This window comes from Penicillium psychrosexuale, assembly GCF_028828465.1.
Source record: "Penicillium psychrosexuale strain IBT 29551 chromosome Unknown utg000002l, whole genome shotgun sequence".
Classification (NCBI taxonomy): Eukaryota; Fungi; Ascomycota; class Eurotiomycetes; order Eurotiales; family Aspergillaceae; genus Penicillium; species Penicillium psychrosexuale.
In genome coordinates this window covers 266,503-293,156 of record NW_026643187.1, presented here as the reverse complement: position 1 = coordinate 293,156, position 26,654 = coordinate 266,503, and the positions used below count along the sequence as shown (strand labels likewise).

The window sequence follows — 26,654 nt, the reverse complement described above, 5'->3', positions numbered from 1 at the left end:
GCTAACAGTTTAGGGTATTGGGAACATTCGACACTTGCACATTCGATCTTGAATCTTCCAAAACTGACAATCACAAGACCAAAAGCTCCAGACAGGTCAGGAGAAGTGGGGTAAGGGGACAAGGGTATGTCATCCCTGATTTGCGGGTTCACCCCGGTGCTTGGCGGAGCTATGATGTAAATAATATATGCTTGTTTTCGTGTCTTATTTTTTCTTTTACTATATAAGTCAAGTTGAATTATCAATATTGATTAGTATATGGCATGACTGGGTATTATGCTAAATCAGACGGGCTCGTTTGTTCAAAGGCAAAACCCATGTCGACAGTAAATCATAGAGAGGGCATGAACCTCGAACCAGTAGGTGTGTGTAGACGAGTAATAAAGGGTAAGGATAAGAGATAGGATATAAAAGTTCAAGGTGTGGATCAGAGCAGTGGAAACCGCAGACCAGCTGCGGCTTAGCCCGTCGAAACGAGAGCGATGGCAATTAGGGAAAGATGAGCCACCAGGGCTGAAAATGAAGGAAGTGTTATGTCAAAGACACCGGATAAAAGGGGAAAGATGGCAGACGAGGGAGATCAAGTGTGAATCGAGAGTCCAGGTCGTGCAGCATGGCTGACAGTGGCTCGGCGTTTGCCTTGGACAAGGATCGTCCAGTCCTCCCACTCCTTAGCAATCTCAGTCAAGACATTGCCCATGACACCAGCAGATGCCATAAGGCCGTGGCCTTCGCCTTCGAGGATCCGGACCTCGCAGCGGCGCATCGTCTTGCCAAGCCACTGGACATTCTCCACTGGAACGCGGGGGTCTTTGCTACCATGGTGGATTACCACTGATCGCGTGATGTCCACGTAGCGGAACCCAATTGTTTGGCGACGCTCGAGGCAGATCAGCAAATCAACCGCCGGATTGGCGTTGGTGGTGGCCAGCTCCCAGATCTTGTAGGTGAGACGAGTATCATAGTCACGCTGCCGTTCGCCCTCGTCTTCTGGAGACTTTGCGCGAGGCCCGAGAGCCGTTTCACTCTTTATGTACGAAGCGGTGGTAGAAGCGAACGGTTTGATATTCGGCACAATGTCCACTCGGGTCTGCTGGTTGTTTTCAACAGAAGGTATAGGCGGTACTAGAGGGATGGCATTCGCATTGGAAGCTTCTGTAGCAGTAACCTTGCGCTTGGTCCGTCGCGGGGACTTGGGCAAACTTGTAGTAATGCTGGCACTAGTGGCACTCATAAAGCTTGAATTAGCCACTTTGAGAAAGGATGTGGGGAGAGCACGAAGAATCTTTTGGGAGTAAGGGACCGCGTTGGTAGGCGCAGGATCCTTCTTAGAGCCGAGGTTAGACAACTGGGATGGGGGAATCCATGGGGCTAGGAGATGGATACGGCCACGAATATGCTGCGGAATTCGGAGAGCCGTTGCAAGAGCGTAGATTGCGCCAGCAGAATGGGCAAGGATGGAAAACTTGGTCACTCGAAGGTAGTTGCAAACGATTGCAACATCATCTATTACTAATTAGCGCAATGTTAAAATGTCTCGACAGTCTTGCTTACCTGGCCAGCTCAGAGGGGTGCTCGGCTCGTCTCCCTGGTGTGGACCGCTCTCCCCAACTCCAGGACGGTCCAATGTGACCAGTCGTAGATTGAGCGTCCGAGCCAACTCATCATAAAACGCCATTAGATATCGAGTGAGACCCATGCCGACACAGCAAATCACAACATGGCCCTTCGGATCGCCAACTTCAGAGAAGGCAATGGAGCGGCCAGTGGTTGGGTGGGTGACTCTCTGGGTCAGCTTCGGCGAAAATACGTAGTCTTCAACAGCGAGATCGATTGAATCCGCACTGGATGGTCGTTCGGTACTGTACGAGGGGCGCCCATTTGACACATGGGACAGATGACCGGATGGGGTGCGGCGATGGGTGTTTGGTTCGAGGGACTGTCTGTATCTAGCTCTCTCAGAATCCAGGTTTTCCGTGGGTGACTTGGGAAACTGCGGTGGTAGGTGGGTAGACTTCGGTGTGATTGGTGCCCCTAGCCGGCTCCCGGTGCGATTTTTCCCCGTCATCACGTTTGGAGAAGGCGCACTGTCGCTGAAAGATGGATGGTTGCGGCCTGGTTCCTCCTGCATGGCCTGGTCGACATCATATCCTAGAACGCGCGATGCCTTTGCCTTTGAGGCCCTTGTCTGCTTCACGGGGCTCGTCTTAGTCGGGTGTTCAGGGCTGTTTCCCACTTCCAACTCGGTCTTGATCTTCTGTTGCTGGTCTTTCAACTCTTGGATCCGGCGGGTCACCTGTTCTGCGTCATTGTTCGTTCCCGGCGTCCCATTGTCTGTATTGAGCTCTTTGCTAGCCGTGGAGGAGTATCGACTATGACGAGCAGACCGGTGTTTTTTTGAGGTGGATGACTGGCTATTCCGATGTCGCAGAGATGAGTCGCGAGTTGGGATGATTCTACCGCTTCCAATTCCGCCGGGAGTGCCAGCATCCGGGGTATCGTGGAACGATTGGTAATCTTTGATTGGTGGAGTTCTGGCGACTTTTGCTTCGTATGGCTCTTCCTTGACGTCCGCAGGACGCGCCTCCTCTCTAACCTCGGCCATGGAATGCAATGAGCGCAAGCTTGCTCGGCTGCGCGGGATGTTGTGTCGTAGACTGTCGTTATAGCTGGTAGTCTTTCGCAGACGATCGACGTGTGGATCCTTTTCGCAGAGTAATTCGCGTGATGACCTTTTCAATTGACTAAATTGACTCTTTAGGCTTTTCGCGCGCCCTGCAGAACTATTCGAAGCGATGCTCGGGGTTGACAAACGGGGGCCAGGCTCTGTGCTGATCGTTCCGAATGAGGAAGGCTCTGGGGCGCCTATCACAGATGTATAGGACTCTCTCGAAGCTGGGCGAGTGGATGATGGATCAGTCGTTCTGAAGGGTTTGAATCTCGGCGATCGGGGCGACTTTGGTGACGGGGGTGCCCTGGCCATGCGAATGACAGGCGAGGAGGCCGCATCGTCGGGGTGTAAAAATGGATTCTCCGGTAGCGCGGGTTGCTCTACCGCTGACTTGTAGTTACCGTAACTCATTCCAAACCCATGTTGCTCAGACGGAGGAAGGGAGTGAATTGGCGCGGTTCGCGGTACTTCTGGCAATGCTGGGTCTGATTCGTCGATCTTCGGGACGGTGTCGAAATGCGAGTTTAAAGGAACGGAGATGGTGGAAAGGGACGAAATGAGAGAAGAAATGACTTCAGGCGAGGTTAGATCAGTTCCATTGCGCGAAGGCAGCGATTTACGACGGCGACGACGACTAAGCAGGGCCGACTCTGCTTGCACGGGGTTCTCGTTCGACATTGTTCAATAGTCTAAGGGTGCAACCCCTAAGACAGACAAACTTCAAGGATCGGATGCAGGGTAAAATGGGTACACGCATGATCTACTGCATGCGAAAAGATGTTTGATAAGGGTTTCTGGTCCTTGTAACCTTGTCAACCCCCCTTACAGTGAGATATTGATGATAGCCAAAAAAAATTAGGGATTGGGAGTGAGCGTAAGAAGATTAAAGAAAGGATCCCGATTATACCGAGTATGAAAAGAGAGAGCGAAAAAGGTATTATAGACTCGAGTTAAGGGAAGGAAAAGGGAGTTGTCTTATTTTCTTGGAGATTAGCGTTGACGCCTTTTTCTCCACTGAGGATCTTAATTTGCCGATAGAAGATATATAAGTAGGGGAGTAGGGAGTAGGGAGTAGAATATCAATAACTACCTCAGACACTGTGTATTTATGGATATATTAGATTCCTCACATCTATGGAGGTCTAAGTATTCGAGGTTCCACGTGGATTCCAAATGGCTCCTTTTGTAGGACCCCCTTAATAGGCTTAATAGGCTATACGAGGATACTGGTCAACTCATGTTAGAATAATACTGCAGAGTTTGTATGTACTAAATAAGTAACTAAATACCCAGCTCCCAATTAGAAATGCGTGCTCCAAGTACTATAAATTCGAATCCAACATTGAACGCGAAGAAGAATAGTAAACAAATATATATCGCGGATCTATATATTCGGACAGATAATTGCCAACCATGATTATTCTGAAGCCCCATGTGACTGTTACGGAAAACAAGGACAGCAGAAAAAATATCACTGAATCTCTCTGTTGATGAATTCAGAACTAAGAATTTAGCTAAAGATAGTGGCCGGTCCATCACCTGGCCTAACATGTAACTGCGACCGTGATAACCGATTATGCAATTTAGTATGCCCATGGTTTATTCCCAGTGTCAGCAAATGTCACCCGTAGGCGTCCTTGCTTCTCCGGAGGACGTTGCTTCTCTGCACTTCTGCGAATCGGACGTTTCGTTGGCATTTGAGGGTAGTGCAAGAAGGTCTTCGATGTTGGTGCTTCCACTCGGGGCAAGCCCACCACAGACTTCAAAATTCCCCTTGTCGATTACCTCCGCCTGGCCACTCATATGTAGAAAGTTTCCAATGCAGGCGTGAATTTCGAGAAGTTTAGGATCTGGAAGTACCCAACTTCTTTTGTGAACTCCGAACTTCCGAGTTCTAGGTAAAAACTGTATTGGCCCTGTAGCGGTATCTGGAAAAGTCTTGATTTGATATTGGTGAGCAATTCCGGTTGCTTCAAAAATGAGTCTGAATTGACTGAATTCCCCATAAATTTGGGAATCTAGCATCAGAACGTTCTTCTCCGAATTGATCTGTTCTGAGGTAAAGGACATATTGCGAAGAGCTGGAAAGTAGCGCCTTAGATTAACCCAAATCTTTATATATATATCCACTGCCGTGCCATGAAAGGATCCAAGTACAAATGGAATGATATGGGCCGCTTCAAGATGGGCCATTAGAGCGTTCCGTGGATGGGCGCAGCCAGCACTGTATGCCCGTTGCAAGACCAAGGTGATGATGAATGAGTGCGATTGGTCGAAGGAAAGTTGGGAGATCACCAGGCGGTCGGGGGTGGCAAAATGACGGTTCAATAAGGGCCGTTTCTGGCGGCCCGCTCACCGTGTCAACTAATACTCCATATGGCACAAGTAATTTAAAAAAGTCTAATAACTGGCTAGATATTAGCCTGTAACATTCTAATGTTCTAGTGTTTCTAGGCCCTAAATCAGTTTAGTATAGCCTAGGTAGAAAGTGGTCCTCCGACCGCTAGTCTAGCTGTAACACTTATTAAAAAGAGATTTCCTCTTTTCTCATTTGAACTTCTCTTTCTTGTTTATTTGGTTTATTTGATTTGGTCTATTCAAGTTCGATTTTGTTTTTCCAGGAGTTTCTACTTTCACTTCTCTCCAGGGCTGTCTTGCTTGACCCACGTGAAGTGTTGTGTTGAAAGCGATAAGCTTAGAGAGAAAAAAAAAAGCAAACAGTGTCTCCCCCTCCTCAACTTCTCTCTCCCACATCCAGCTCTGAACACGACGGTTGCTTCAGATCCCCCCATTCCTTCGATTTCCTTACCGCGTACCCAACCCTCTCGGCGGTCCGATGTGGCTCCTTCGAGTCTTTTCGTCGGCCTTGTTCCTCGCCATCACCGTCTCCTCCATCCCACTAGCCTTCGATGTGGGCGGCAAGACATGTGGCCTAGCCTTCTCACTGTCCTTAGCAGCATTTTACTTCCTGGTCTCGTTGTTGAAGGTCACCACCCCTGACCGATCGTGGTTCCGTTCCTCCATCATTGCCGTTCTCCGCTTTATACAATGGGCCGTCATCCTGGTCCTTCTGATTTGGTCGCTGAATCGATTCTCGGTTGATGCCGACAGTACAGGCACAGGATGGGCGGAGCGCACTTTCAGCAGCAAAAGGGCGCAGGATTCCTCTCTTCAGGAATGGCTCTTTGGTCGCGACGGCCTGGTGGAAACGGTGACCCTCGGCAACTGGGATCGACTTCTGAGATGGTCTACCCCGGTCTTCCAACTGGCAGAGGGATTCTGCAGTTTATTGGTGATTCAGGCCGCTGGACAAATCACCCGCTGGCTCGTCAACCGAGGTGGACGCAGCGATAGCTGGATGGTATGCTTTGATCTCCCCGTGTGTCACGATTAAAAACCAACTCTTGTCTTAGATCGGCCTCTTGGTCTTGTCCGCTACGATTATCTCCAGCTCGATTTACTTCCTCTGGCGTGTTCTGCAATTTCCCGAAATATCCAACGTCGATGCGGCCTTGATTGGAGTTTCCGTCACATGCGCCGTCATTCTGTGTGCCTGGGGTATTGGAAGTGGTCGCGGTAACCCAGTCGAAAGCTCCCTCCTCTTCGCCTATATCGTGCTCTGCATCTACCAGATCTTCACCGACTACCAGCCATCGCACCCCGTGGAACAAATATCCTCCTCCTCGCAGGTCGGAGACTTCCCTCCACTGCCTCCCATCATCATGGCGTCGTACACAACCTTGATGCACGCGCTGTCTCTTCTGCCGTCGATTATTCACGCAGGCTTCAACGTCATTACCACCGTCTTCAGTGCTGTCACGCCCTCCGTCCTCATCTCACTCGCCTACCGCCTGCTCGTACTGTATGCATCGACGCGCATCATCCCAGCTGTCCGCGAGTCGGGGGCCCGTGCCCTTTCCCAGGAGGCTTCCATTGACGATACCGACGCAGCAGGCCAAGTGCTGGGCTTCCTGAGCTACTTCGCCCCGACCATTCTCATCGCTGTCTACACCAGTCTCCTCATGCAACACTTTGCAGCAACCTCACAAGCAATGGGTGGCAGCGGTGAATGGTGGAGCACCCAAGGCAACGGCGGTGGTAACCCATGGCGGTGGATTAATCTTGCTTGCACAATATCTCTATACGCGGTCGAGCTGTGGCTAGGGGAAACCAACGATCTCGACAACGGAGTGGCAGGCCACTGGAAAACCGACTGAATGACTACTTGCCAGAGTCAACGACTGCTAAGTCAACCTGCCTACGCTTTCCTTCTTATCATTGCCCCAGCAAAAGCGCGGCAGGAAATCCGAAGGCCAATCGAATCGGCCTTCTTGCTTCCTTGGCTGTGGTATATTACTGCATGAGCCTGGTCGGCCGCAAGCCTACCAAGCTGACCTCTCCCGCAGCAACCTTCACAACGAAAACGCCACTCAGCAGCGATTCAACTGGAAATTCGCCCTCACCTTTGCTACAGCTACCGTAGAGCGAGTTCTTCGGAATGGTTTCGATCGCCTGATGCCAATTACCACCGGTCTCGGTTCTTCGTTTCACGTCACTCCGCCCGCTCTTCCTTGCTTCCTCGCTAAGCATTCTCAACTGCCAAATGAGTGTATTTGGTTGTCTCGTGTTTCGAGGCAAACATCACTCTGTTCAACATGCCACAACACTTTTCACGACTCGACGATACCAGATAAACCTCTTGCTTTTTCTTCTTTCTTCTGTGTCTTCCACACCCACTTTGAATTCCCATTGTTTATCCGTTCGGCACTTATACCCTCTGCTGCCTACGCTCAACCATCCCATTCACAGCTTCCTGGTTTCTCTTTCGCTCCCCTCAGCCGAATCTTGCTCCATCCACACACGCACGCCCATTCCAATGGTTTGACTCGAGGCCTTACTTGTACATAGGATACCTGGTTCTTTCTTCTATTGTATTTCTTGCCAGGCGCTTGGTGGGGTTAATAGATATTCCGTCTTCTTTCTAGATCTAATTCGAGGGTTATAAAGCGGACATTTGTACGGAGTAGTCTTGGCTGCCACGTCGGGAGCCGATAGTCACATGCTAGCTTTCAGCCCTACTCTCAAGCCCTACAACCCGATATAGAACAGCAGATAAGAAACTTAGCCAGCCAGAGCGCAGCAATTAATACGGAAAACACGTGAAAACACGTGAAAACCCACTTTGGAGAGGAAACCCCAGGGAACTAGGCCGAATTAGGAAGCCTTGGCACTCTTAACTATGGTATTATCTAAGCAAATCAATCTGAGAGCGCAAATTACAGAGGTTTACAGGTACAAATTAATGAGCTGTGACTGTTTTCCCTTTCAGTTTGAATGCTCAGATTCAATAACTACTTCAAAATGGCCGAAAACGTAGCAAAGAAGCTCAAGATCTCGTCCCCCTTGATTGGGACACACAAGTGAGTGCACCTGTAATTGCTGCTCATCTTGCTCAACCTGCTCACTGATGAAAACAGCGGTCACTTCCACGCCGACGAGGCCCTCGCCGTCTACCTCCTCCGCCTGCTCCCCACATACGCCTCCTCCCCTCTCATCCGCACACGTGACCCAGCTGAGCTAGAGAAATGCCACACCGTCGTCGACGTGGGCGGCGTGTACGACCCCGCCATCCACCGGTATGACCACCACCAGCGGACCTTCTCAACAACCTTCCCGCAGCACGCCACTAAGCTCTCCTCCGCCGGCCTGGTGTACATGCACTTCGGCAAGGCGATCCTCGCCCAGAAACTGTCCCTTCCCGTGGAGCACGCCGACGTAGACCTTCTATACAAGAAGCTGTACACGGACTTCATCGAAGCGATTGACGCCAACGACAACGGCATCTCCGCCTACGACCAGGCCGCACTTTCCGCCGCCGGGGTCGAGAAGCGCTTCAAGAACGGCGGCATCACGCTCGCCTCAATGGTTGGCGACATGAACAACCCAGACCCCACCAGCCCGCCCGGCGAGCCCCAGGACGAGGACAGCCTCTTCGGCCGCGCCAGCACGCTCATCGGCAACGCGTTCGCGCGCAAGATGCACCATGCCTGCACGTCCTGGATGCCTGCCCGCACCACTGTCGGCGCCGCTTACGCCGCGCGCAAGGACACCCACCCCTCCGGCCGCATCATCGTCCTCCCGCAGGGCGGCGTGCCCTGGAAGGAGCACCTGTACAACTTCGAGGCCGAGGCTTCGGGAACCAAGGATATTGACCCCGCCGTCCAGACATGCTATGTGCTGTACCCCGAGAACGCTACCGAGGGAGCCAAGTGGCGCGTGCAGTGCGTTTCCGTCTCCGAGAGCAGCTTTGAGTCTCGTAAGCCTCTGCCTGAGGCGTGGCGCGGTGTCCGCGACCAGGACCTTGATGGTGTTATGGCTGCGGAGGCTGAGAAGAATGGCCAGAGCAAGATCCCCGATGGTGCCGTTTTTGTTCACGCTAGTGGGTTCATCGGTGGTCACAAGACGAGAGAGGGTGCTATGGCTATGGCTGAGCGCAGCCTTGAGCTATAGGGCTTTAGTCTAAAAGAAAAAGCGCATATTTGATGAACCGTTCTATATTATGACATCTCAAGGAAATCTATGATTTATTTTTGACACGACCTTTTTTCTTCGCAACGCTGGGTCTTTAGACGATTGTAAATAATCAATTTGGTCTTGCATGAACCACTGGACACCACAAGTGTCTGTCGGCTGGAGTGCCAGGAGGACTTTTTTAATTTGGTGTCAGAGATATATTAGACGAGTCTTGATATATCTGGCGCGTCATATTCTGACTGCCAATTAAACCCGGTTGTTGTTTCTCCGTGGCAAACGAGCGAGAAGCCTTGGTATTCGGAGGGTGTAGAACCAAGCCTAAGAGAATGAGCCTCGAGCCTTCCTCGGCCTTTCTGTATAGCGCTCCAGGCATTGGAGCACTTTCCCACATGTTGATCGAAGCGAGTGTTTTGTTCCTAAAGAAGGACTGGCCTTTCGTGCTCTAATCTGAGACCATCGGTATAGTCCAGGAGTCGAACGTCTGGTAGGCCTACCAATTTGGTGAAGCATGACCAGCCCTCAGTGACGGATGCTCAATGCACTGATATCTTCAATGCTTCCAGTGCCATCTCCGGTAGTCGACATGTCCTTTGGTTCAGCCTGGGTGGCCAGGTCCTCGCGCTCGCCCATTGCGCGTTGGATGAGCTTCGCCTTCGTAGCGGCGCCTTTGAGACGCTCATCCACGTCATTGACAGCTTCCTCAGTATTACTCATATCCAGGGTAGCTGGATCGACGAGTTCAAGAAGCGTCTGGAGATTCCTGGCTAGTCGAGAGCTGTGTGGTGGGAGACTGGGCATGTCTTTGCAGACAGATGGATCAAGGGAAAGAGTATCCGTTGTGCTATCTGCCTGCGATGCGGCACCTTCGGACGATTTCATGTCGAGTCTCTGTGCCCAGACTAATGCCTTGCCATACAAGCGGCCCATCTCGACAAACTTCTCGAAGCCTTTCTCAACGGCGAAAACGCTGCCTTCGGTATATCCGGTAGCTGCCCCATCCGCGGTGCCCAGCTCATACCCCTCATTGTAGAATTGCTCCTCCAAATCAAGGAGACTGTCTAGGAGATTGGGCTCCATGGTGGGGATAGTGGAGGTAGATATGAGTCAGTTGAAGATGTCAGATCGATCACGTTTTTTTTTTGATATGCGCGGGGCATGTGACCACTTTCTTATTTTCCCGCCTTGCCCCTCCAACAAAGACGTTCTCCTCTTCAACACCGCAAGATGACGGATCCGATATTGCCCATAGCCGGCGAGCGGAATATCCTCGTAACGAGCGCTTTGCCATACGTGAACAATGTTCCCCATCTGGGTAACGTCGTGGGCTCTGTGCTGAGTGCCGATGTATTTGCTAGGTATGACTCAACCCCACACAGAATATAGAATTGCGCCATGAAACTGACTGCCACTCAACAGATACCACAAGGCCTGTGGCCGCCGCACATTGTACATCTGCGGTACAGATGAATACGGAACCGCAACCGAGACCAAGGCGCTGGAGGAAAAGGTGTCGCCGGAGGAGCTGTGCGCCAAATACAACAAGATCCACCAAGATGTGTACAAATGGTTCAACATCGGCTTCGACCACTTCGGTCGCACGCCCACGGAGAAGCACACCGAGATCGCGCAGTCAATCTTCATGCGCCTGCACGAGAACGGCTTCCTCGCTGAACGCACCGCCGAACAGCCCTTCTGCGAGCAGCACAACTCGTTCCTGGCTGATCGTTTCGTGGAGGGTGAATGCCCCCGCTGCCACTACGACGATGCCCGCGGAGATCAGTGCGACAAGTGCGGCCATCTCCTCGACCCCTTTGATCTCATCAACCCCCGCTGCAAGATCGACGGTGCTGCCCCCGTCCGCCGCGAGACGAAACACATCCACCTCCTGCTCGACAAGCTCCAACCGGAGATCGAGAAATGGGCCCACCCTGCTATTGAGAAGGGTAAATGGCCTAGGAATTCGCGCGTTATTACCGAGTCCTGGTTGAAGGAGGGCTTGAAGGGCCGTGGTATCACCCGAGACTTGAAGTGGGGTGTTCCCGTCCCGCTGGAGGGATATGAGAACAAGGTTCTCTACGTGTGGTTTGAGGCTTGCATCGGCTACCTTTCCATCACAGCCAACTACACAGATGAGTGGGAGCAGTGGTGGCGCAACCCGGAGGAGGTGCAGCTGTGGCAGTTCCTGGGCAAGGACAACGTTCCTTTCCACAGCGTGATCTTCCCCGGTACACAGATCGGCACGAGGGATAAGTGGACTATGCTGCACCACCTCAGCACAACGGAGTACCTCAACTACGAAGGCGGCAAGTTCAGCAAGTCGCGCGGCATTGGTGTGTTCGGCACAAACGCCCGTGAAACCGGCGTCCCGGCCGACGTGTGGCGTTACTACCTGCTGAAGAACCGCCCGGAGACTGGCGACACTCAATTCGAGTGGGGACCTTTCGTGGACAGCAACAACGGCGAGCTTCTCGCCAAGCTAGGCAACCTCGTCAACCGCGTCATCAAGCTTGTCACCGCCTCTTACGGCTCCGTCATTCCAGAATTCACCGTGCCAGAGTCCTTCGATCCATTCCTAAAGGAAGTCACCGAACACCTGCTCCAGTACCATGAAGAACTGGAAGGTGCGCACCTGCGTGCCGGTGTGCAGACCGCCATGCGCATCGCCGAGGCGGGTAACGGACTGATCCAAGCCAACCGACTAGACAACGCGCTGATTGCGAACGAGCCTGAGCGCGCCGCCGCCGTCGTCGGCACTGTGCTCAACCTGATTCTTCTGCTGTCCAGCGTGTTCTCGCCATACATGCCAGCAACCTCGAAGTCAATTCTGGAGCAGCTGAATACACCCTTCCAGTACATCCCCAGTGTGGAAGAGCTCAAGTCCACCGGCTGGAAACCTACTTCGCTGAAGGCGGGCCACAAAATCGGCAAGGCGGCTTACCTGTTCACCCGTATTGATCCCAAGAAGGCGGATGAGTGGCGTGAGATGTTCGGTGGGTCGCAGAGCGACCGGAAGAAGAAGGAGGACGAGGCTGCCAAGCAGGCCGCAAAGAAGGCTGCTGCTAAGGCTAAGAAGAAGGAGAAGAAGGAGAAGGGTCGCGCTGGTGCTCCCGAAGGTGTAGAGGCGTCTGCTAAGGGTGGTGCGCAGAAGGCCTCCGTTACGACCGAGGGCGAAAATGATGAGGCGGTTGAGAAGATTGCTGATGGGGTAGCTCAGGTTACTCTGCCTACCTCGTAGATTGTTGGGTTTTCATAACATGGCGATCTAGATGATAAAATACATGCAGGCGCGGTGTGGGGGCTTTTCTTTTTATGATTATCGATGAGATGTTGTACATGGGTCATGAACGGTGATCATCTTCTGGCTATATTGAACTAGCTTGGGGAATTTTTCCATTTTATAGGTATCACGCATGGATGCAATGAAGGTGTTTTGTTTTTGATTGCCTGATTGACGTCTTGATGCTGGATGTCCCGCCTACTTGTAGCTACTCAGCTCTACGATCTATCTCCAGTGAACTCTAGTAGATCCTTCCCAGGAAAGAAATAGATGGGCTAGCAAAAGAATTCTCATTTGCTTAATCAAAACACGCCGGTATGGTAAGAATTTCATTACATGCTCGTTGTAGCGGTGGGATACGAAAGTGATTAGCGAAAAAAATCCCCCCATCCCACGCAAAAAAAGAAGAAAAAAAAGCTCAGGGCCAAATCAACGCTTGCGCGTACTCGGTCTAGGCTTTGTCTCATCAGGCCCGATAGGGTGCAACATGACCTTGTTGACAGTCTGCTGGGTATTGGCGGAGTAACCCTTGCTCCAGTCGTAGCTGACGGAGTAAGCGAAGATATTTCCAGTCCGGTTGAAAGCGGTGGTAGTGATAGGGCCTCCGACAGCGGGATAACCCTTGAGACGGTGCTTCGCATCCTTATCCCAGAAGTGGAAAGTGCCGTCGGCACCAGCCGTGCTGAATGTACCATGGATGGGGTGGAAAGAGATAGCGTTAACGGAGTAGATATTGCAGACATCGCGGTTTGTAGGCGGGGTTTCACGGTGGCACTTGAAGGAGAAGTTCGAGGCGGAATCCTTCTCTTCAACGTACTGAATAGCACAGCGGCCCTCGACCGAGCCGACAGCGAAGCCCGAGGCATCTGAAAAGCAGCTGACTACCCGCGTCTGCCACTTGAGAGGTGATTGCATGGTCTTGTAGAACTTTGTTGGCTGATCGAGGTTGATGATGTTGATGTAGCGGTCTGCGGTGCCGATGACGAGCAATTTGTTCTTGACGTCCATGGTGTAGACACGCTCCTGACACTCGACGGAGGCGATTGCGGTGGACTGGCGCAAATCCCAGTATTTGACTGTCTTGTCCCACGAGCCAGTGATCAGGAGTGGGGATCCGCCCACGGAGGGATTGGGGATCATATGGCAGCTTCGGATGGGAGCGTCGTGGGCGGCAACTTGAGTTGTCGTGCCTGAACCGAGATCGAGCATGCGGGCTGCCTTGTCGGCACCGGCACCGACGACCTTGGTTCCATCCTATAAGAAGAAAAAAGACAATGTTAGTTTCTGTGCATGGGAATTGGGCTGTGGGGGAAATATGCCGGGGTGGCGAGAACGGGGGTCAGCTTACTGGAGACCAGCAGCAGTTCAGAACTGGAGCTTCGTGCTCGAAGAGTGCCTTTCCTTCACTTTGCCCTTGGTCGTTGATTTCGTAGATGCGGACTTTCTTATCCCACGAGGCCACGGCCAGGTGTTCGCTAGTAGGCGAGAAGCGGAGATCCGAGATGCCATCCTCGGGAGGAGTATTAAGGGCGACGTCCTTAGAAATGTCGCCGGTGGTATTTGTCTGGCCCGCCGAGGCCGACGACGCGCCGGCGCCGAAAAGTGACATTTGAAAGGGCGCGAGAGGTGTGATATGGTAAAGGGGTATCGAGGGCGGGATGAAAGGATGTGAGCTGAAAACAAAGCTGGAGTCACAGCTGCCAAGTCATGCAGAAGAGAAAGAAAGTCCAATTCGGTAGAGAAAGGAGGAGACAGAGAAGTCGATTGATATTGTAGCTCGCCAGAAAGCGATGCGCGATGATGGCAGAAAATATACCCCACCGCCTTCGTGCCTGTAGATTTTATACTTCACTCGAGGGTTCTTCTTTTCATCCCAATTTTGTATTTGGATTTGAATCACTCTGAATCTACATATATATATTACGCCTATTCTCTTAACAGAACTATAGCCATGCCTATCTATCCATGGATGCCATGAGTCACGACTACCAAGGCAGCATTGCCGGACTGCAGTTATCCGTTTGGAAAATATTTTGATAGACGATCTGATTGGATGAGGCTTTACTCAATGGTCGTACTTGAGGCAACTAAAAGGACAAGATTTGATTCGATCTTCACTTTCTAGGCATTGCCGTGTCAGTCTATACTTATCGTATATATTAACTTGATACCGACTAGGAACTATCTTTAGGAAGATCTATAAGAAGTACTTAAACTAGCGAGCGACTATTAAGTTTATTATACCCTATTGCCGAGTCATTTTTAGTAAACAACTGTATGCATCCATAATTCACAACTATTTTACTAAACCAAAAAGGGCAAGAGAATATGAATATGCTGGGTTCACGGACCACTTATGAATCATGAATTATGTCTTTATATCTTTCTAGTTGTTAGAAACCGTTTCTGCCTTAGGTTGATAGGACCTGCTCCCCACCTTGTTTGATCTCCTTCTCTCTCCTAGCGAACACACACCATACATGGGATTCCTTTTCATCACTAATCCAAGAGATTGTTGAGATTGTTGATATATGAGTAACATGTCTCACTATCCGACGAATACATGCAATATTCACCATGTAGATACTTTGGTCAACTAGGCTGCAAATACAGTTTACAGGACATTCGAGATCGGCATGATGAAATAATGGTTAATTAATAACGCCATAGAGGAAGAAAGCTTAATTACGAGCAACCTTAGAAGCTCAGTTGAGTTTGCTGGTTTGCCACCATGTTAGAATACAAAATGGACGTGCATTGTGGCCTAGAGTGGTCAGTTTCACCGATGTAGGATGATTTCAAAGTGGAGATGAAGGAATGGTATGATTGAATTTGTAGTTATAGTCAGTCGATCTCATCATATGATTAATAGAATCTAGTAATAGAGTGTCGTATAGGTACGTATATAAATACTAATATGGTAGTTCTAGCCTACCAGCAGCACATACGTACTCCTCTTCGTACATATAAGAGTGATCTGCCCTAAATAAAGTGGAGCCAAATGCGGGGTGCAGCACTCTGATTGGCTGAGGGTTGATGTTGATGTCAGTTGAAATGATCCGGGGAAGGCCGGTGATATTATATTTATTTTGAATTGTAGATGGTGATGGCGAGGTTGAATATGTGAAGTAGAGAAGAGTAGAGAAGAGTAGAGTATAGTATAGTGTAATATAGTACAGTGTAGTAATAATCCGTGGGAGAATAATGTGAAACCCGCTGATACAGAGGTACTTGCTTGTTATAGACAAACACCATATAAACAGAAGTAACATGACATCCATGACACTGCACCCCCTCTCACACAACCTTGGTCACCTGCCTACTTCCCCTCTCTTCGCTCCTTCTTCTCTTCCATCTCCTGATCTTTGATTCATCTCCTGATTCATCTGAGAGTATATTCCTCATCCCATCTTGACCTTTCCTGAACTTGATCAGATACATTCTGCAACCATGTCTGTTCCTCTAACCAAAGTCGATTCTGCTATCGCTGGCTTGTCTATAGCCGATGAGAAGCCTGCCATTACCGAGAAGGAAGTCAAGGGCAAGTCTCACAAGGAGAAGCCTCACAAGGAGAAGCCTCACAAGGACAAGACACACAGGCGGTCCTCATCAACGGCAGAAGGTATCTGGAACATCAAGGACCTTGGTAAGTATCCATCAATCTCAGTGGGAAAACCATACTGATACCGCCTTAGAAGAGCAAAAGCTGGAACTGACCCTACCAATTGAGACACAGAAGACTGGGTGGTGGGTATCTCATCTTTCCTCACACATAGATTAGTCTTACTGACTTTGGTCCAGGAAACTCAACACCTCCCCATCAACGATCGAGGACAAGGATATCCTCAAAATGCTCCTCGTCACTCCACCCGTCAAGAAGATTGACCTCCACTTTCCCCTTGGCCTAGAGGTCACCGCCCGGAACCTCAAGGGCGTCACAATCAAGGACGCATTAGATGCCATCTACAAACAGTTCAAGAAGAAGGTCAGTTGTGCTACGATATAGACCCTAAAGAGTGTATGATGACTGACGTGACCCCGCTAGGCGGATGACGAACTTGATAAACCCTACCTCGCTGGCTTCGAATGGGACAAGGAAGAGTGCTGGACCCGGTTGGTCGTGCATCAGAAGAAGGAGGGTGCACCACAACCGAGCAAAAAGTCCAAGAAGAAGTCCAAGGACGAGGCATAGATTGGCATTAGCCCATCAACCCGGGTGTTTCATGACATGAACATGAACACAGATAAGTGTCCCCGGATGCCCTTCCAATCTCTTCTGCACTTTATCCCTTCACTTACCAATCATGATAATACCGGGACTATTGACTCCCCTCAATCTGCAATACGCCATTTGACTTTTATGCTCTGCTTTTTCACAGTCCCATTCGGCTGCTCTGTGTTCACTGCGTTTCTAATATAGAAACAAGAACTAGGAGGGTGCGAGGGATATTTCATATTCCATCTCGTCTATCATATTTCTCTTGATCAGTCGTTTCTGCCTGGCCCGGCTTATGTATTTACCCTGGGTGGTGTGCCGTTCACTCTTTCTGACGCCTAGTGGAGATCGAATCAAATAATTTGACAACTGTCTTCTTCCAATGTAGATATTGTAAGACATTATGTAGAACGCAAGTTGAGAAGACAACCTGTAATTGAACTCCAAGTGGACATGCCAAGCCATACTAGGGTTGACATCCACAGCTTCAATAGATCCATGAGAAGACGGAACAGATCCTAGTCCCAAAGTGACCCCCAAGACTTCCGCTCCCTCAAAAAAGCCTTATCCGAGTACTTCGGCACCATCCCCATCCTGGTATACGCCGCCTTAACATTCTTCACAACATCACATTCCAGAGTCGAAGATTCCACATAATAACCCCGATCTCTAGCCTCTCCCAGACGAGTATAAACCACCAAATCCAGATCGCGGACGCCGAAAATCTCCAAGCCCCCACGCACCCGGTCAGGAAGGAATTCCTGTCCCCAGACCATCTCCGTCGCGGAGTATTCATCCTGATCCCACCTGTCCCCGAAGACGAGAGCTTCAAAGACAATATCCATCCGCAAGCCACCAGCTGATTCTTTTTGGTCGTCCTTTAGGGAAGATTACGAATGTCAGCTAGGGTTCTTTTCAAGAGGGAAAATGATATATAAATGTAATGCGAACAGATAGAAAGGTAAATACTAGGTAACTAAATGTATCTATTACGTGAAAATAAAGTAGAGCTGGACACTCACCAACGTTTCATAAATATACAAATACTGTCCGCCATGCCCGACATTACTCCTTAGTAGCGACAGTGTATACACGGGCGGCTGCTGGACCAGCATACGGCGCCAGCTGGCTTCTGGTCTGATAAATGCGTCCCATTTGCGAGGGTGCTTGACCATATCGAAGGTGGTGAATGTGAGATTGGAGGTCGAGGTGGAGGTGGAGGGTTCATTTGTAGTGTTGGTGTCGGTATCCTTCATTTTAATGGTCTTTCCATTGCTAGGACCGGATTGGTGGAAGATTGACGGGAAGGTCTCTGCTAGTAGTGGGTTCTGGGTCTTTGGTTTATTCAATGCATTGTCGAGAGGTCGGAAGAATAGGGCCCATTGTATGGGTGGCGAGGAGTCGATGAAATCGGTCCAGGCGTGGCAGATTCGGGTTGCTTTTGTGAGGAGGGTGCGGGTGTCCAGGTTGAGGAGGATTAGTTCGAAGATTTCGGGGATGGAGAGGGCGTGGGTTTGGGCTGAGGTTGGGGGAGTGGCCATTGAAGTTTAAGGAGAAGAGGAAGAAGAAGAAGAAGAAAATGAGCTGAAGCTCAGTCTGGGGGATTTTAGGGGCTCTTTGTTGTCAGTTGGGCACAATTGAGCCTCATCACATGTACACGTGATGATCATTTATCTTGGCGAGATTATGTGGGTTTTGGATGTATTAGATGTGTAGATGAGCGGGCATATTTGGAATTATGTAGAGACGGATGTAATCGAGTATATACGGTGGTTTAATGAGGAAGAATAAAACATTCATTTCTCATCGAGAACGGCCGGAAGTCCCAAAGAGAACCAAAACAATCTCGTCAAGAATCGTAAAAACAAGATGGGTATTAAGATGCTGGTTATTGAGCGTAGCAAAGATGCGACGGGCAGCAGCCTGCGCATTAGCTCTGCCGACCACATTACCCGCTAAATCTGGAATGAGGGTAGCCAAGACCACGGTAGCCTCGGCACGACTATTGAAACGATCTGCGGCCGAACGCGGAGGGGCTTTGCGGAGCACGCCGCCGGGCCAGAGCGTATCGCGAGCGAGAGCAAGGTACTTGAGAAGGGACTCATCCTGTACCAGGCCGCGTGCTCCCTCGCGGACCTTGCGCTCTATTGTCCCGCCGAGGAGCTGGTGCAGAACAACGACGACGGCACGGCCGCGCAGCCAGTTGTTGCCGCGGTTCAGCTCGAAGGCTTCGAGGAAGAGATCACAGATGGGCTTGATGAATGGCTCGAGCTCGCGGTCTTCGAAGGCGTTAAGTTCCGCTTCGGCTTCGGCTGCTGTGACGACGTCTTCGGTTGCGACGCCGGATTCTGGGACTATCGTGCTGATGGCTTGCTGGGTGGCGGCAGATATGAGGTTTTGGCCTGCGGTAGATAGTTGGTCTAGAACGCCAAAGTTGCCGAGGAAGTCATCCATGCCGTCTGCGACGGAGTTGTAGATGCGTGTGACAAGGTCTCTAGTTTCACCTTCGTTGTCGCGAACGGTTTCCTTACGGGGTAGGATGGCACGTTCGGAGAGAAATGCACGTAGATCGCGGCTGCGGCAGACCTCTGGCAGGAGGAGGAGTTTCTGCAGATAGGCTTCGAGAGCGAGTCGCCGTTTGTGAAGGAATTCTTTCTGTAGCTTCATAACGACTCGTCGCCGGGGGAATTCCAAGTTCCGGACGGAGGGGTAGCGTTGGCGTAGCTTTTGATGCAGATCATGGAACTCGCTGTATCGTCGTGCAACGACCCACGATGCAGCGGGCATTTGCTCGCCGGCATTTCTTTTAACCTCCACCACGTCTGAAATAACTAGTTAGCCTGGAACAAACTGTGCAGTGTGAACGTCTCTTACACATTGCGAATTCACGGCCATCGTCCTCCTCTTTGCCTACGACGGTAGACTTGAGGCTAACGGTCGATCGCCCAAATAAGCTGTTATCGCTTTCCTGGAGAATGTACTGTTGCCGCTGCATTTCCTTGCGGTGCATTTCACGCTGGATGCTGGCCTTGGACTTGCGCAGGATTCTCAGTTCCGCGGTGTTGTTTGTCAGTTCTGCTTTGCGTGTCAACGCTTGGACTACGGAGTCCTGGGCTGCAAGTTTGTCGATATCTACTGAGAGCGCCTCAATCGCCTCCGTTAGACCCAAGTCACCCGGTGCAGCTTCGTGCACTTCATCTGCTGGGTCCTTTTCATCCACGCCGTCTGGTTCTTCGTATTCATCTTCGATAAATTTCTGTTGGTCTGGAAATAAGTCGTCATCAAATACCCCAAGTCGTGATGCATGATCCACCAAACCAAGCGATGCGATGCTTTTCTTGGTTCTTTCATTCCGGTTGTCAACCGGAGGAGTTTCAGACAAGCTGCGCGACGAAACATCAGGACGGTCCGGCCCGAATAGACCAGCAGCATCTCCTTTGAGGTCTTCGATTCTCGCATTTTTCGGCTCGTTGGTAATGATATCATTTAGTGCTGCCTCCATCGTCTCGAGAACTTGGCTTTGGCTCTGGCCATCATTCTCGCCATTCTGCGAATCCTTGCCCAAACTATGGGTGGATGTGGCCAGATTGTCAGTGTCATAGTCGTCATCAAAAAGATAAGCAGATCGTTCTGAATCTATTGATCGCCGTAATGAATCATCATCATCAAATAATTTCCCCATGCCCCGCACATCACTAGACGAGACAGCGGCTCGTCGAAGGTCTTTGGATGGTCTCAATCCCGGCTGGGAGCTGGTTCTCGACAACAAAGGGGGCAGAGGTCGCCTCTCGGGAGTTTCAAAAGTGACTGCTATGGGGGAGGATTGCCGAACTGGCGCCTGGGCAGCGGATGCTTCATCGGACGCAATATACTTCCAGTACAGATCAGACCCCTTGAACTTCGGGTAATAAGTATCCTGGAGACGCTCTAGAATGGCAGACTGGGTTGTCAAAACCACCATTCGCGCTTTTCGGTATTGTTCCGGGGTGGCACGCTTTCCTGCACTCAGGAATGTCTTGACTGCTCGGCGAGACTCTTCAGAGACATTCAGTTCCGGCTTTGAAAGGTAGGTTTCGCTGATGAGAGCTAGGTCGTTTCTGTCTGCTGGCTTCCATGCCAATAAAGTAGGCACTGGCTCATCTCCAAAGTCATCTTCAAGTGGGTTGCGCAATCCATCTACAACAACCCAGAATTGAACAAGCGACATCAGCTTTTGGCGGTCCATAAACTCCATGAAATAAGAAAGTCCAGATGCGCTGTGCATCACGTCAATCAGTGACGATTCATGTGTTCTAGATGGAACCTCGGGTCGAATTTCTAGTGCTGGAGGTACACGGGAGTCCTCGCCAGGTCTCGCAAGTTTCGCCACTTTCTGATCAAGAACGCGTTTTCCTGTTTCTAAACGCTTCAGATAGACCTGATCCTGGCCCTCGACCACACTCTCCTGCTTCAATTGACTGGAAACGAGGGCACGAAAACGACGGGCATCGGAGAGGTTATTACATTTCCTAATTGCCCTCACAAAGCGCTCAAAGGCTCGCTCTGAATCGGCTGGTGACAGTCGTGGGAATGGTTGCCCACGCTTAGACCTAGGTGCAGGTGACGCATGCTGGTCCAGAGCGGCGCGCAGTTTGCGTACAGTCTTCCGATCCTGCAGAGCTGTACGGCCATATGCTTCCATTAATTGGTTCCATGTGTCTGGGTCCGACAATGAAGTGACTATCGGAATAAGCACAGCGCATGAGATGATTTCGCGAATCAGAACCGACACAATTCGACTGTTTAGCACGCTTTCTGGGAATAGCTGTGGTAGAAGGCCAACCGCTAGCTTGCGCAGGTACTCCTGTTGAACAGTCTTTTGATCGGACGCCGAGGTCGCAACGGCCGGATGTAAGCGACCTTCCCGGTATTTGTTAGCAATGGCCAGATCAAGCTCTCCAGACTCGGTCACATTTCGACTGAGATTGCGTCCCCGAACAGAACGCTCGGCAATGTCAAATTCTCTGAGGTGCGATGTCACGATAGGAAAGATACGCGATACGATCAGCGACACCATATCCTCCGCCACCAACCTATCCCGGAGGTTTTCAAGAGCGACGCGAATCGTTCGATCAACTTCATTGGCAAATATAGGGTTCGGACTGATACTTTTGTACCACGATGAAACAAAGTCTCGAGTAATAAAAGACAGAAGTTCGTCGATTCCTTCCGACACGACAAAGGACTGGGGATAGAGTGGCCGGGGACGGTATCGCGTGCTCCGGCGGACATTCAGCACTTCCTTTCGCCATTGGTTAGGTTTTATGAAAGCCACCGAAACGTTCTTGAGGTTGACTCTGTCATTCTGGTGCCGGATTGTGAATGTGACAATTCCTAAAAGACCCACAGAAGCTAGGACGACGCCCAGTGTCAAGGCATATCCTAGATACCGGAGGATCGGCAGCCAGCGAACCACAAGACCCCAGGCGATGAATACACCGACACCCGCCAGAACTAAGTCGCGGCGACTAAGGGCCATTCTCCCCACACTTTTGTCAGAGTTCCACGGCTCATAACGATCACTCCCGGGAGCTTGGGAGCGAACAGCTCGGCATAGTATTATGGGGCCTGGTTGGCGGGGAAGCTCTCGTTGGTATTTAGCGTCCTGGAATGGAGTCGACGCTTGGTGGGGCAAAGTTCCTAGGAGTCAGAAGAGATAAAGACGTGTATAGCAACTGTAAAGGCAGTATCAAAATAACAGCCAAGCAAAGAGTCGAGAAAGAGACGATCCCGTGACCGCGCGGAAGTGAACGTCATTTGTGTTTACTTAAGCTGTTAATCCGGGGCCGGCGCCCATCAACTTCGTCTTTCCCCTCTTCCTCTTCCTCTTCTTCTTATCTTCTTCTTCTATTCTGTTCTCTTCACTCTTCCTGCTTTAACGGTTCTCTGCGCCATGGCCTCTCTTACGGATTTTGTCGATTTTTCCTCTAAGCCTTTACTATGTGAGTTGGCCTCTTTACGGGATCTCAACAATTTGCATGTGATTGACCCCAACAGGGTCCGCCGCGACTATTGCTTTCAACCCAATTTTCTGGAAGTGAGTGTCCATCTTAGTCGAGAAAATTTCAATCGCAATGGTTCTGTCCATGAGTAATAGCTAACCTAAATTTTCTAGCATTGTTGCTCGCGCAGGTTGGCCGACTCCATCCGAGGACTGTTGCGTTCGATCTTGGCTAACCGGTGAACAGAGTACCGTAATCACTTCTTGACCCGCCTTTTCGGAGGGGCAAAAAATGGCTGCTACTTCCTTGCAGTCACCATCTTCTCCCTCGGAATTCTCCGTGATCATGTCTACCAACTCGCTCTAGCTGACCAGCCCTTCTACGCTCCTGTTCACCAACCGATTGTTGGAGGTGTCTTGTTTACTATCGGTTCCGTCCTGGTTCTCTCCAGCATGTGGGCTCTTGGTGTGACCGGTACCTACCTTGGCGACTACTTCGGTATTCTCATGGACGCCCCCGTCACCGGATTCCCTTTCAACGTGACCGGCTCGCCGATGTACTGGGGTAGCACTTTGAACTTCCTCGGTGTTGCGCTGTACCACGGCAAGGTTGCTGGTATTCTTTTGACGGCCCAGGTCTTTGTCCTGTACTGGTTCGCTCTTGGCTGGGAAGAGTAAGTGGTCATTTTGAAGCATACTATAACTAAACTGACCGTATTTAGCCCCTTCACTGCTGAGATCTACGCTAAGCGTGAGCGTGCGCGTGCCAAGAAGCAGTAAACGCCATGAATGTATACCAGGATTGGCCGGGACATTCAACATCCACAATCCGCACACCAAAAGAGAGGCCAGGTTGCTCAGCCAACTTGACACCCAAAGTCTGAGGTTGCCCCCGACAAGTTTCCAGCACATGGACACATCCAAATCTTCAACGATGCTGGACCTGTAGACGATAGACCTTTGCCTTGTCCTTGATACTATGAGTAGAACAGGACAAGGCCCCACACGCTATGATTTCCCTCACGCGACTACAAAAGATATAATTCAATCCACCCATCGCGCCAAACCTGAATTAGTAGGCCTTTTTGACTCACTTGTGATTGCTGAGGATGTACAATACGCTTTCCAAATTTTGTCTTTCCAAGCAAAAACGATATCTACAGCAGACAAAAGAATGCTTCGAAACAATTGAATAAAAGTCTTTAAATCTAATATTCTACAATTAATTTCTCAGTGTTATATAGCCCAGTGTCCTTGCCTCAATCCCCAATGTGACTACACAATGCCCCAGCTACTAGAAGACATGTATGAACAGAGACCAGGGTTATTCCAATCTTTCAGACCATATTCATATGATCAAGTACGCTCTACTTTCTTCTTCACTCTCGGTCAACCTGAGTCAATATCTTGAACCAAGCTTCAGCAAAATCCAAGCAAACAGTCAATTGCGCCTGCTGTTTTCGCCAACATGTACCTATTAATGCATGTTCGGCTTAACCTTCCACTTGCATTTGATCTCAGGCGATGAGTGTGGGTGAGTGAGGAACAAATGAGAAGTCCCTTCACAGTGTCGACTCCAACGAAAACAACCCAGTTGACTATGAAGCGAACCATGGCTACAGTCATCAATTTGCACACACATCAAATGCACCAGACATGACCTTCTTGGCCTCTTAGGAAGGACTAAACCAAGAAACTACCGTGGACCATACCTTGCCCTATGACAAAGACATGTCCGCAGCTGCAGATGCATGGTGGTTATGATCTCAAGGTTATGGGCACACAGGACAAGGCTTGACCTTCGAGATTGAGGAGGACGAGAGCAACACCAGTGATGAGGGCGAAGAAAGGCAAAATCAAGATAGCACGTGGACAGTCTCCCCATGCACGTATTGTCTCCTCTTCAAGTGGACTTGCGTGCCCTACTGGGATGGCCCATGGACATTCCAGTTGTTATCTTTTATGTCTGGATAAATGAAAGATCTCTTGTACATCCAGAAACCACGTTTATTATAGAAATGAGGGTATATACCGACGCCACATGAATCAAAGAGCCCAAAGAGACAGAGACAGGGTAGTATGTATGGGAATAGACCAGGACATGACAACCAGAAGGCCAAAGATCAAAAAGAAGAAGCAAAGAAGAACAGCACTGCCAACAGCCCATCCCTCACTGCCGCCTTCCCCTCCCCCTCTTCCCCTGCGTCCGACTCTCGTCGACAGTCTCAATCTCATCCTCATCCGTTCCCTTCTTCAATTCCTCACCCTCAGCAAGCCCCCACTGCTCACGGTCATACCAGTCCTCGCCATCACTCATCTCGCCAACGTGTCCCTCAGCCTTGCACCATTCCAGAACATCACCTTTCATGCGGCAAGATCTATTCAGCGAATCGAGCATGTGCTCCACCCCGCGCACGGTCTCTTCCTGCTTCTGGATATACGACCAGAGCAGGCGGCGGGTTTCCTCGGCTTCAGCGGCAGGTAGGCCGAAGTTTGGGTCGGGGAGGATGTTGTCCGGGACGAGGAAGAGGGGGTGCGGGGTTGGGAGTGGGAATGCTGAGTCGGAGGAGAGCGGGGAGCCGTTTTCGTTTTCGTTTGGGTTGACTGCGTTGGCTTGCGCGCGCGTTGTCATTCGCCGTGGTGGTTCTGGTGAGCCGTCGTGCATTTCCAGGTCATGTTCTGTGTCGTCGTTGGGTTCGGTTGTTTCGACGGGATCGGCATCTTTCGTTGTGTCTATGTCTGGTCTCCCGTTGGAGTGTGGTTTTGTGCTCGCCCCGGATGCATCGTTGTGATTGGAAGTCGAGGTGTTAGGGTGAGGTGGCAGGTCTTTAACGGTGGCATCGGTCTCTTCTGACTTAAGCTGCAAGCCGTTCTTGGTGGGTTCACCATCTGCTGGGACCTCGGCCATTTCCACGTCATTTTGCGTTGAAATAGCCTGGGCTTTTGTTCCGTTCTGTGCCGACTGAGGGTCCTGGGTGGCTGTTGATGCAGGTGCCTTTGTGGCAATACCTGTCCGACTTGTACCCTGCTGACCGGCATATATGCTCGGTTCGTTACTAGCAAGCCTGGGGTCGAAGATCAAGTGATCGTCGGGCGTCTCGAGCACACCGCATGGCATCCAACTGCTATCACCTAGAAATTGCCTATGCAAACTCCTAGCGCGCCAGAGCAAAGCCCGTTCCTGGCGAAGCTTGTGTTCGACTGCCGCTGTCATTTTCTCCAGGGCTTGCGACGTGTATGCTTGGGACATAGAAGGATGGATGGGGAGTTCGGAAGGATGCTTCAGGGGACATAGAAGAGCTAGAAAGAAGAAGAAAAAAAACAGATCAGTCATGAAGCCACAGACAGTACTCAAAAAAAGAAGGGGAAAATCCTACTCTCAAGCGCAATCCCAGAGAACGGGTTCTCTTCAGCAGCCGCGGCATCAGCCTCGGAATCTTCATCATCTTCATCAAGCTCGTCGCCCTCTGAATCATAGCGAATCGGGTTCGGCTGAAGAATGTAGCGCGTATAACCAGCATGATCGATTCTCTAATCACCGGTCAAAAGTTAGGATACCAGCTTCGTCTTATCGCCACAGCACCCAAGTCCCGAAATAGGCAAACCACGCACCTGCTTGTAGTAATCTTCGGCGTTGATGTAACCCAGTGCACCCTCGCTCACATACTTAGCATTAGCTTGCATTTTGTTCCCCCGGTTCGTTGGCGCCATGATCGGGTCGTCTGGGCCATTATCTGGGGAAGAAGTATGTTAGAAAACAATCCCGTTGAAAAGACAGAGTGCTTAGTCTGTAACTTACCGTCACGTTCTCTGCGCAAGGCCCGCTTCATGCCCGTAATGGTATCGGCGATTAACGCCGCTTGCGCCGTCATGTTTATGGTGTCGGCAACGAGGCTGTCGGGTTAGGCAAGTCGATTTGCGCGTTGGAGGGGGTTCCTCTGGTAAAATGAGGACGTGGGAGTGATTTCCCGAGCAG

The 26,654-nt window shown here is 50.6% G+C and overlaps 12 protein-coding genes across 12 annotated transcripts; 5 read left to right on the top strand and 7 right to left on the bottom strand.

Moving 5' to 3' along the window:
* Positions 1 to 580: 580 nt before the first annotated feature.
* Positions 581 to 3,349, bottom strand: N7518_001241 (alpha/beta fold hydrolase; the record flags this gene model as incomplete). The annotated part of the gene is made up of 2 exons (XM_057182169.1): positions 581 to 1,506; positions 1,555 to 3,349. The coding sequence occupies 2 exons, from the start codon at positions 3,347 to 3,349 to the stop codon at positions 581 to 583; spliced, it is 2,721 nt and encodes a 906-aa protein (XP_057043619.1).
* Positions 3,350 to 5,507: 2,158 nt separating this feature from the next.
* On the top strand, positions 5,508 to 6,888 carry N7518_001240 (ICE2 family protein; the record flags this gene model as incomplete). The annotated part of the gene is made up of 2 exons (XM_057182168.1): positions 5,508 to 6,032; positions 6,085 to 6,888. 2 exons carry the CDS (start codon positions 5,508 to 5,510, stop codon positions 6,886 to 6,888), a joined length of 1,329 nt encoding a protein of 442 aa, XP_057043618.1.
* Positions 6,889 to 7,024: 136 nt separating this feature from the next.
* N7518_001239 (uncharacterized protein) lies at positions 7,025 to 7,261 on the bottom strand (the record flags this gene model as incomplete). The annotated part of the gene is made up of 1 exon (XM_057182167.1): positions 7,025 to 7,261. One exon carries the CDS (start codon positions 7,259 to 7,261, stop codon positions 7,025 to 7,027), a length of 237 nt encoding a protein of 78 aa, XP_057043617.1.
* Positions 7,262 to 8,032: 771 nt separating this feature from the next.
* On the top strand, positions 8,033 to 9,181 carry N7518_001238 (MYG1 family protein; the record flags this gene model as incomplete). Its single annotated transcript, XM_057182166.1, has 2 exons — positions 8,033 to 8,091; positions 8,149 to 9,181. 2 exons carry the CDS (start codon positions 8,033 to 8,035, stop codon positions 9,179 to 9,181), a joined length of 1,092 nt encoding a protein of 363 aa, XP_057043616.1.
* A 543-nt stretch (positions 9,182 to 9,724) lies between these two features.
* Positions 9,725 to 10,282, bottom strand: N7518_001237 (Yae1 family protein; the record flags this gene model as incomplete). The annotated part of the gene is made up of 1 exon (XM_057182165.1): positions 9,725 to 10,282. One exon carries the CDS (start codon positions 10,280 to 10,282, stop codon positions 9,725 to 9,727), a length of 558 nt encoding a protein of 185 aa, XP_057043615.1.
* A 147-nt stretch (positions 10,283 to 10,429) lies between these two features.
* N7518_001236 (methionine--tRNA ligase MES1) lies at positions 10,430 to 12,440 on the top strand (the record flags this gene model as incomplete). The annotated part of the gene is made up of 2 exons (XM_057182164.1): positions 10,430 to 10,560; positions 10,622 to 12,440. 2 exons carry the CDS (start codon positions 10,430 to 10,432, stop codon positions 12,438 to 12,440), a joined length of 1,950 nt encoding a protein of 649 aa, XP_057043614.1.
* Positions 12,441 to 12,911: 471 nt separating this feature from the next.
* sonA (putative nuclear pore complex protein (SonA)) lies at positions 12,912 to 14,091 on the bottom strand (the record flags this gene model as incomplete). The annotated part of the gene is made up of 2 exons (XM_057182163.1): positions 12,912 to 13,736; positions 13,831 to 14,091. The coding sequence occupies 2 exons, from the start codon at positions 14,089 to 14,091 to the stop codon at positions 12,912 to 12,914; spliced, it is 1,086 nt and encodes a 361-aa protein (XP_057043613.1).
* A 1,841-nt stretch (positions 14,092 to 15,932) lies between these two features.
* N7518_001234 (uncharacterized protein) lies at positions 15,933 to 16,674 on the top strand (the record flags this gene model as incomplete). Its single annotated transcript, XM_057182162.1, has 4 exons — positions 15,933 to 16,128; positions 16,178 to 16,229; positions 16,284 to 16,467; positions 16,528 to 16,674. The coding sequence occupies 4 exons, from the start codon at positions 15,933 to 15,935 to the stop codon at positions 16,672 to 16,674; spliced, it is 579 nt and encodes a 192-aa protein (XP_057043612.1).
* A 542-nt stretch (positions 16,675 to 17,216) lies between these two features.
* Positions 17,217 to 18,239, bottom strand: N7518_001233 (uncharacterized protein; the record flags this gene model as incomplete). Its single annotated transcript, XM_057182161.1, has 2 exons — positions 17,217 to 17,576; positions 17,721 to 18,239. 2 exons carry the CDS (start codon positions 18,237 to 18,239, stop codon positions 17,217 to 17,219), a joined length of 879 nt encoding a protein of 292 aa, XP_057043611.1.
* Positions 18,240 to 18,501: 262 nt separating this feature from the next.
* Positions 18,502 to 22,216, bottom strand: rgsC (putative intermediate filament protein (Mdm1); the record flags this gene model as incomplete). Its single annotated transcript, XM_057182160.1, has 2 exons — positions 18,502 to 19,520; positions 19,573 to 22,216. 2 exons carry the CDS (start codon positions 22,214 to 22,216, stop codon positions 18,502 to 18,504), a joined length of 3,663 nt encoding a protein of 1,220 aa, XP_057043610.1.
* Positions 22,217 to 22,630: 414 nt separating this feature from the next.
* On the top strand, positions 22,631 to 23,458 carry N7518_001231 (bifunctional phosphatidyl-N-methylethanolamine N-methyltransferase/phosphatidyl-N-dimethylethanolamine N-methyltransferase; the record flags this gene model as incomplete). The annotated part of the gene is made up of 5 exons (XM_057182159.1): positions 22,631 to 22,679; positions 22,735 to 22,774; positions 22,853 to 22,869; positions 22,926 to 23,352; positions 23,401 to 23,458. The coding sequence occupies 5 exons, from the start codon at positions 22,631 to 22,633 to the stop codon at positions 23,456 to 23,458; spliced, it is 591 nt and encodes a 196-aa protein (XP_057043609.1).
* Positions 23,459 to 24,848: 1,390 nt separating this feature from the next.
* N7518_001230 (RXT2 domain-containing protein) lies at positions 24,849 to 26,550 on the bottom strand (the record flags this gene model as incomplete). The annotated part of the gene is made up of 4 exons (XM_057182158.1): positions 24,849 to 25,978; positions 26,056 to 26,209; positions 26,291 to 26,412; positions 26,478 to 26,550. The coding sequence occupies 4 exons, from the start codon at positions 26,548 to 26,550 to the stop codon at positions 24,849 to 24,851; spliced, it is 1,479 nt and encodes a 492-aa protein (XP_057043608.1).
* Between the last annotated feature and the right edge of the window lie 104 nt (positions 26,551 to 26,654).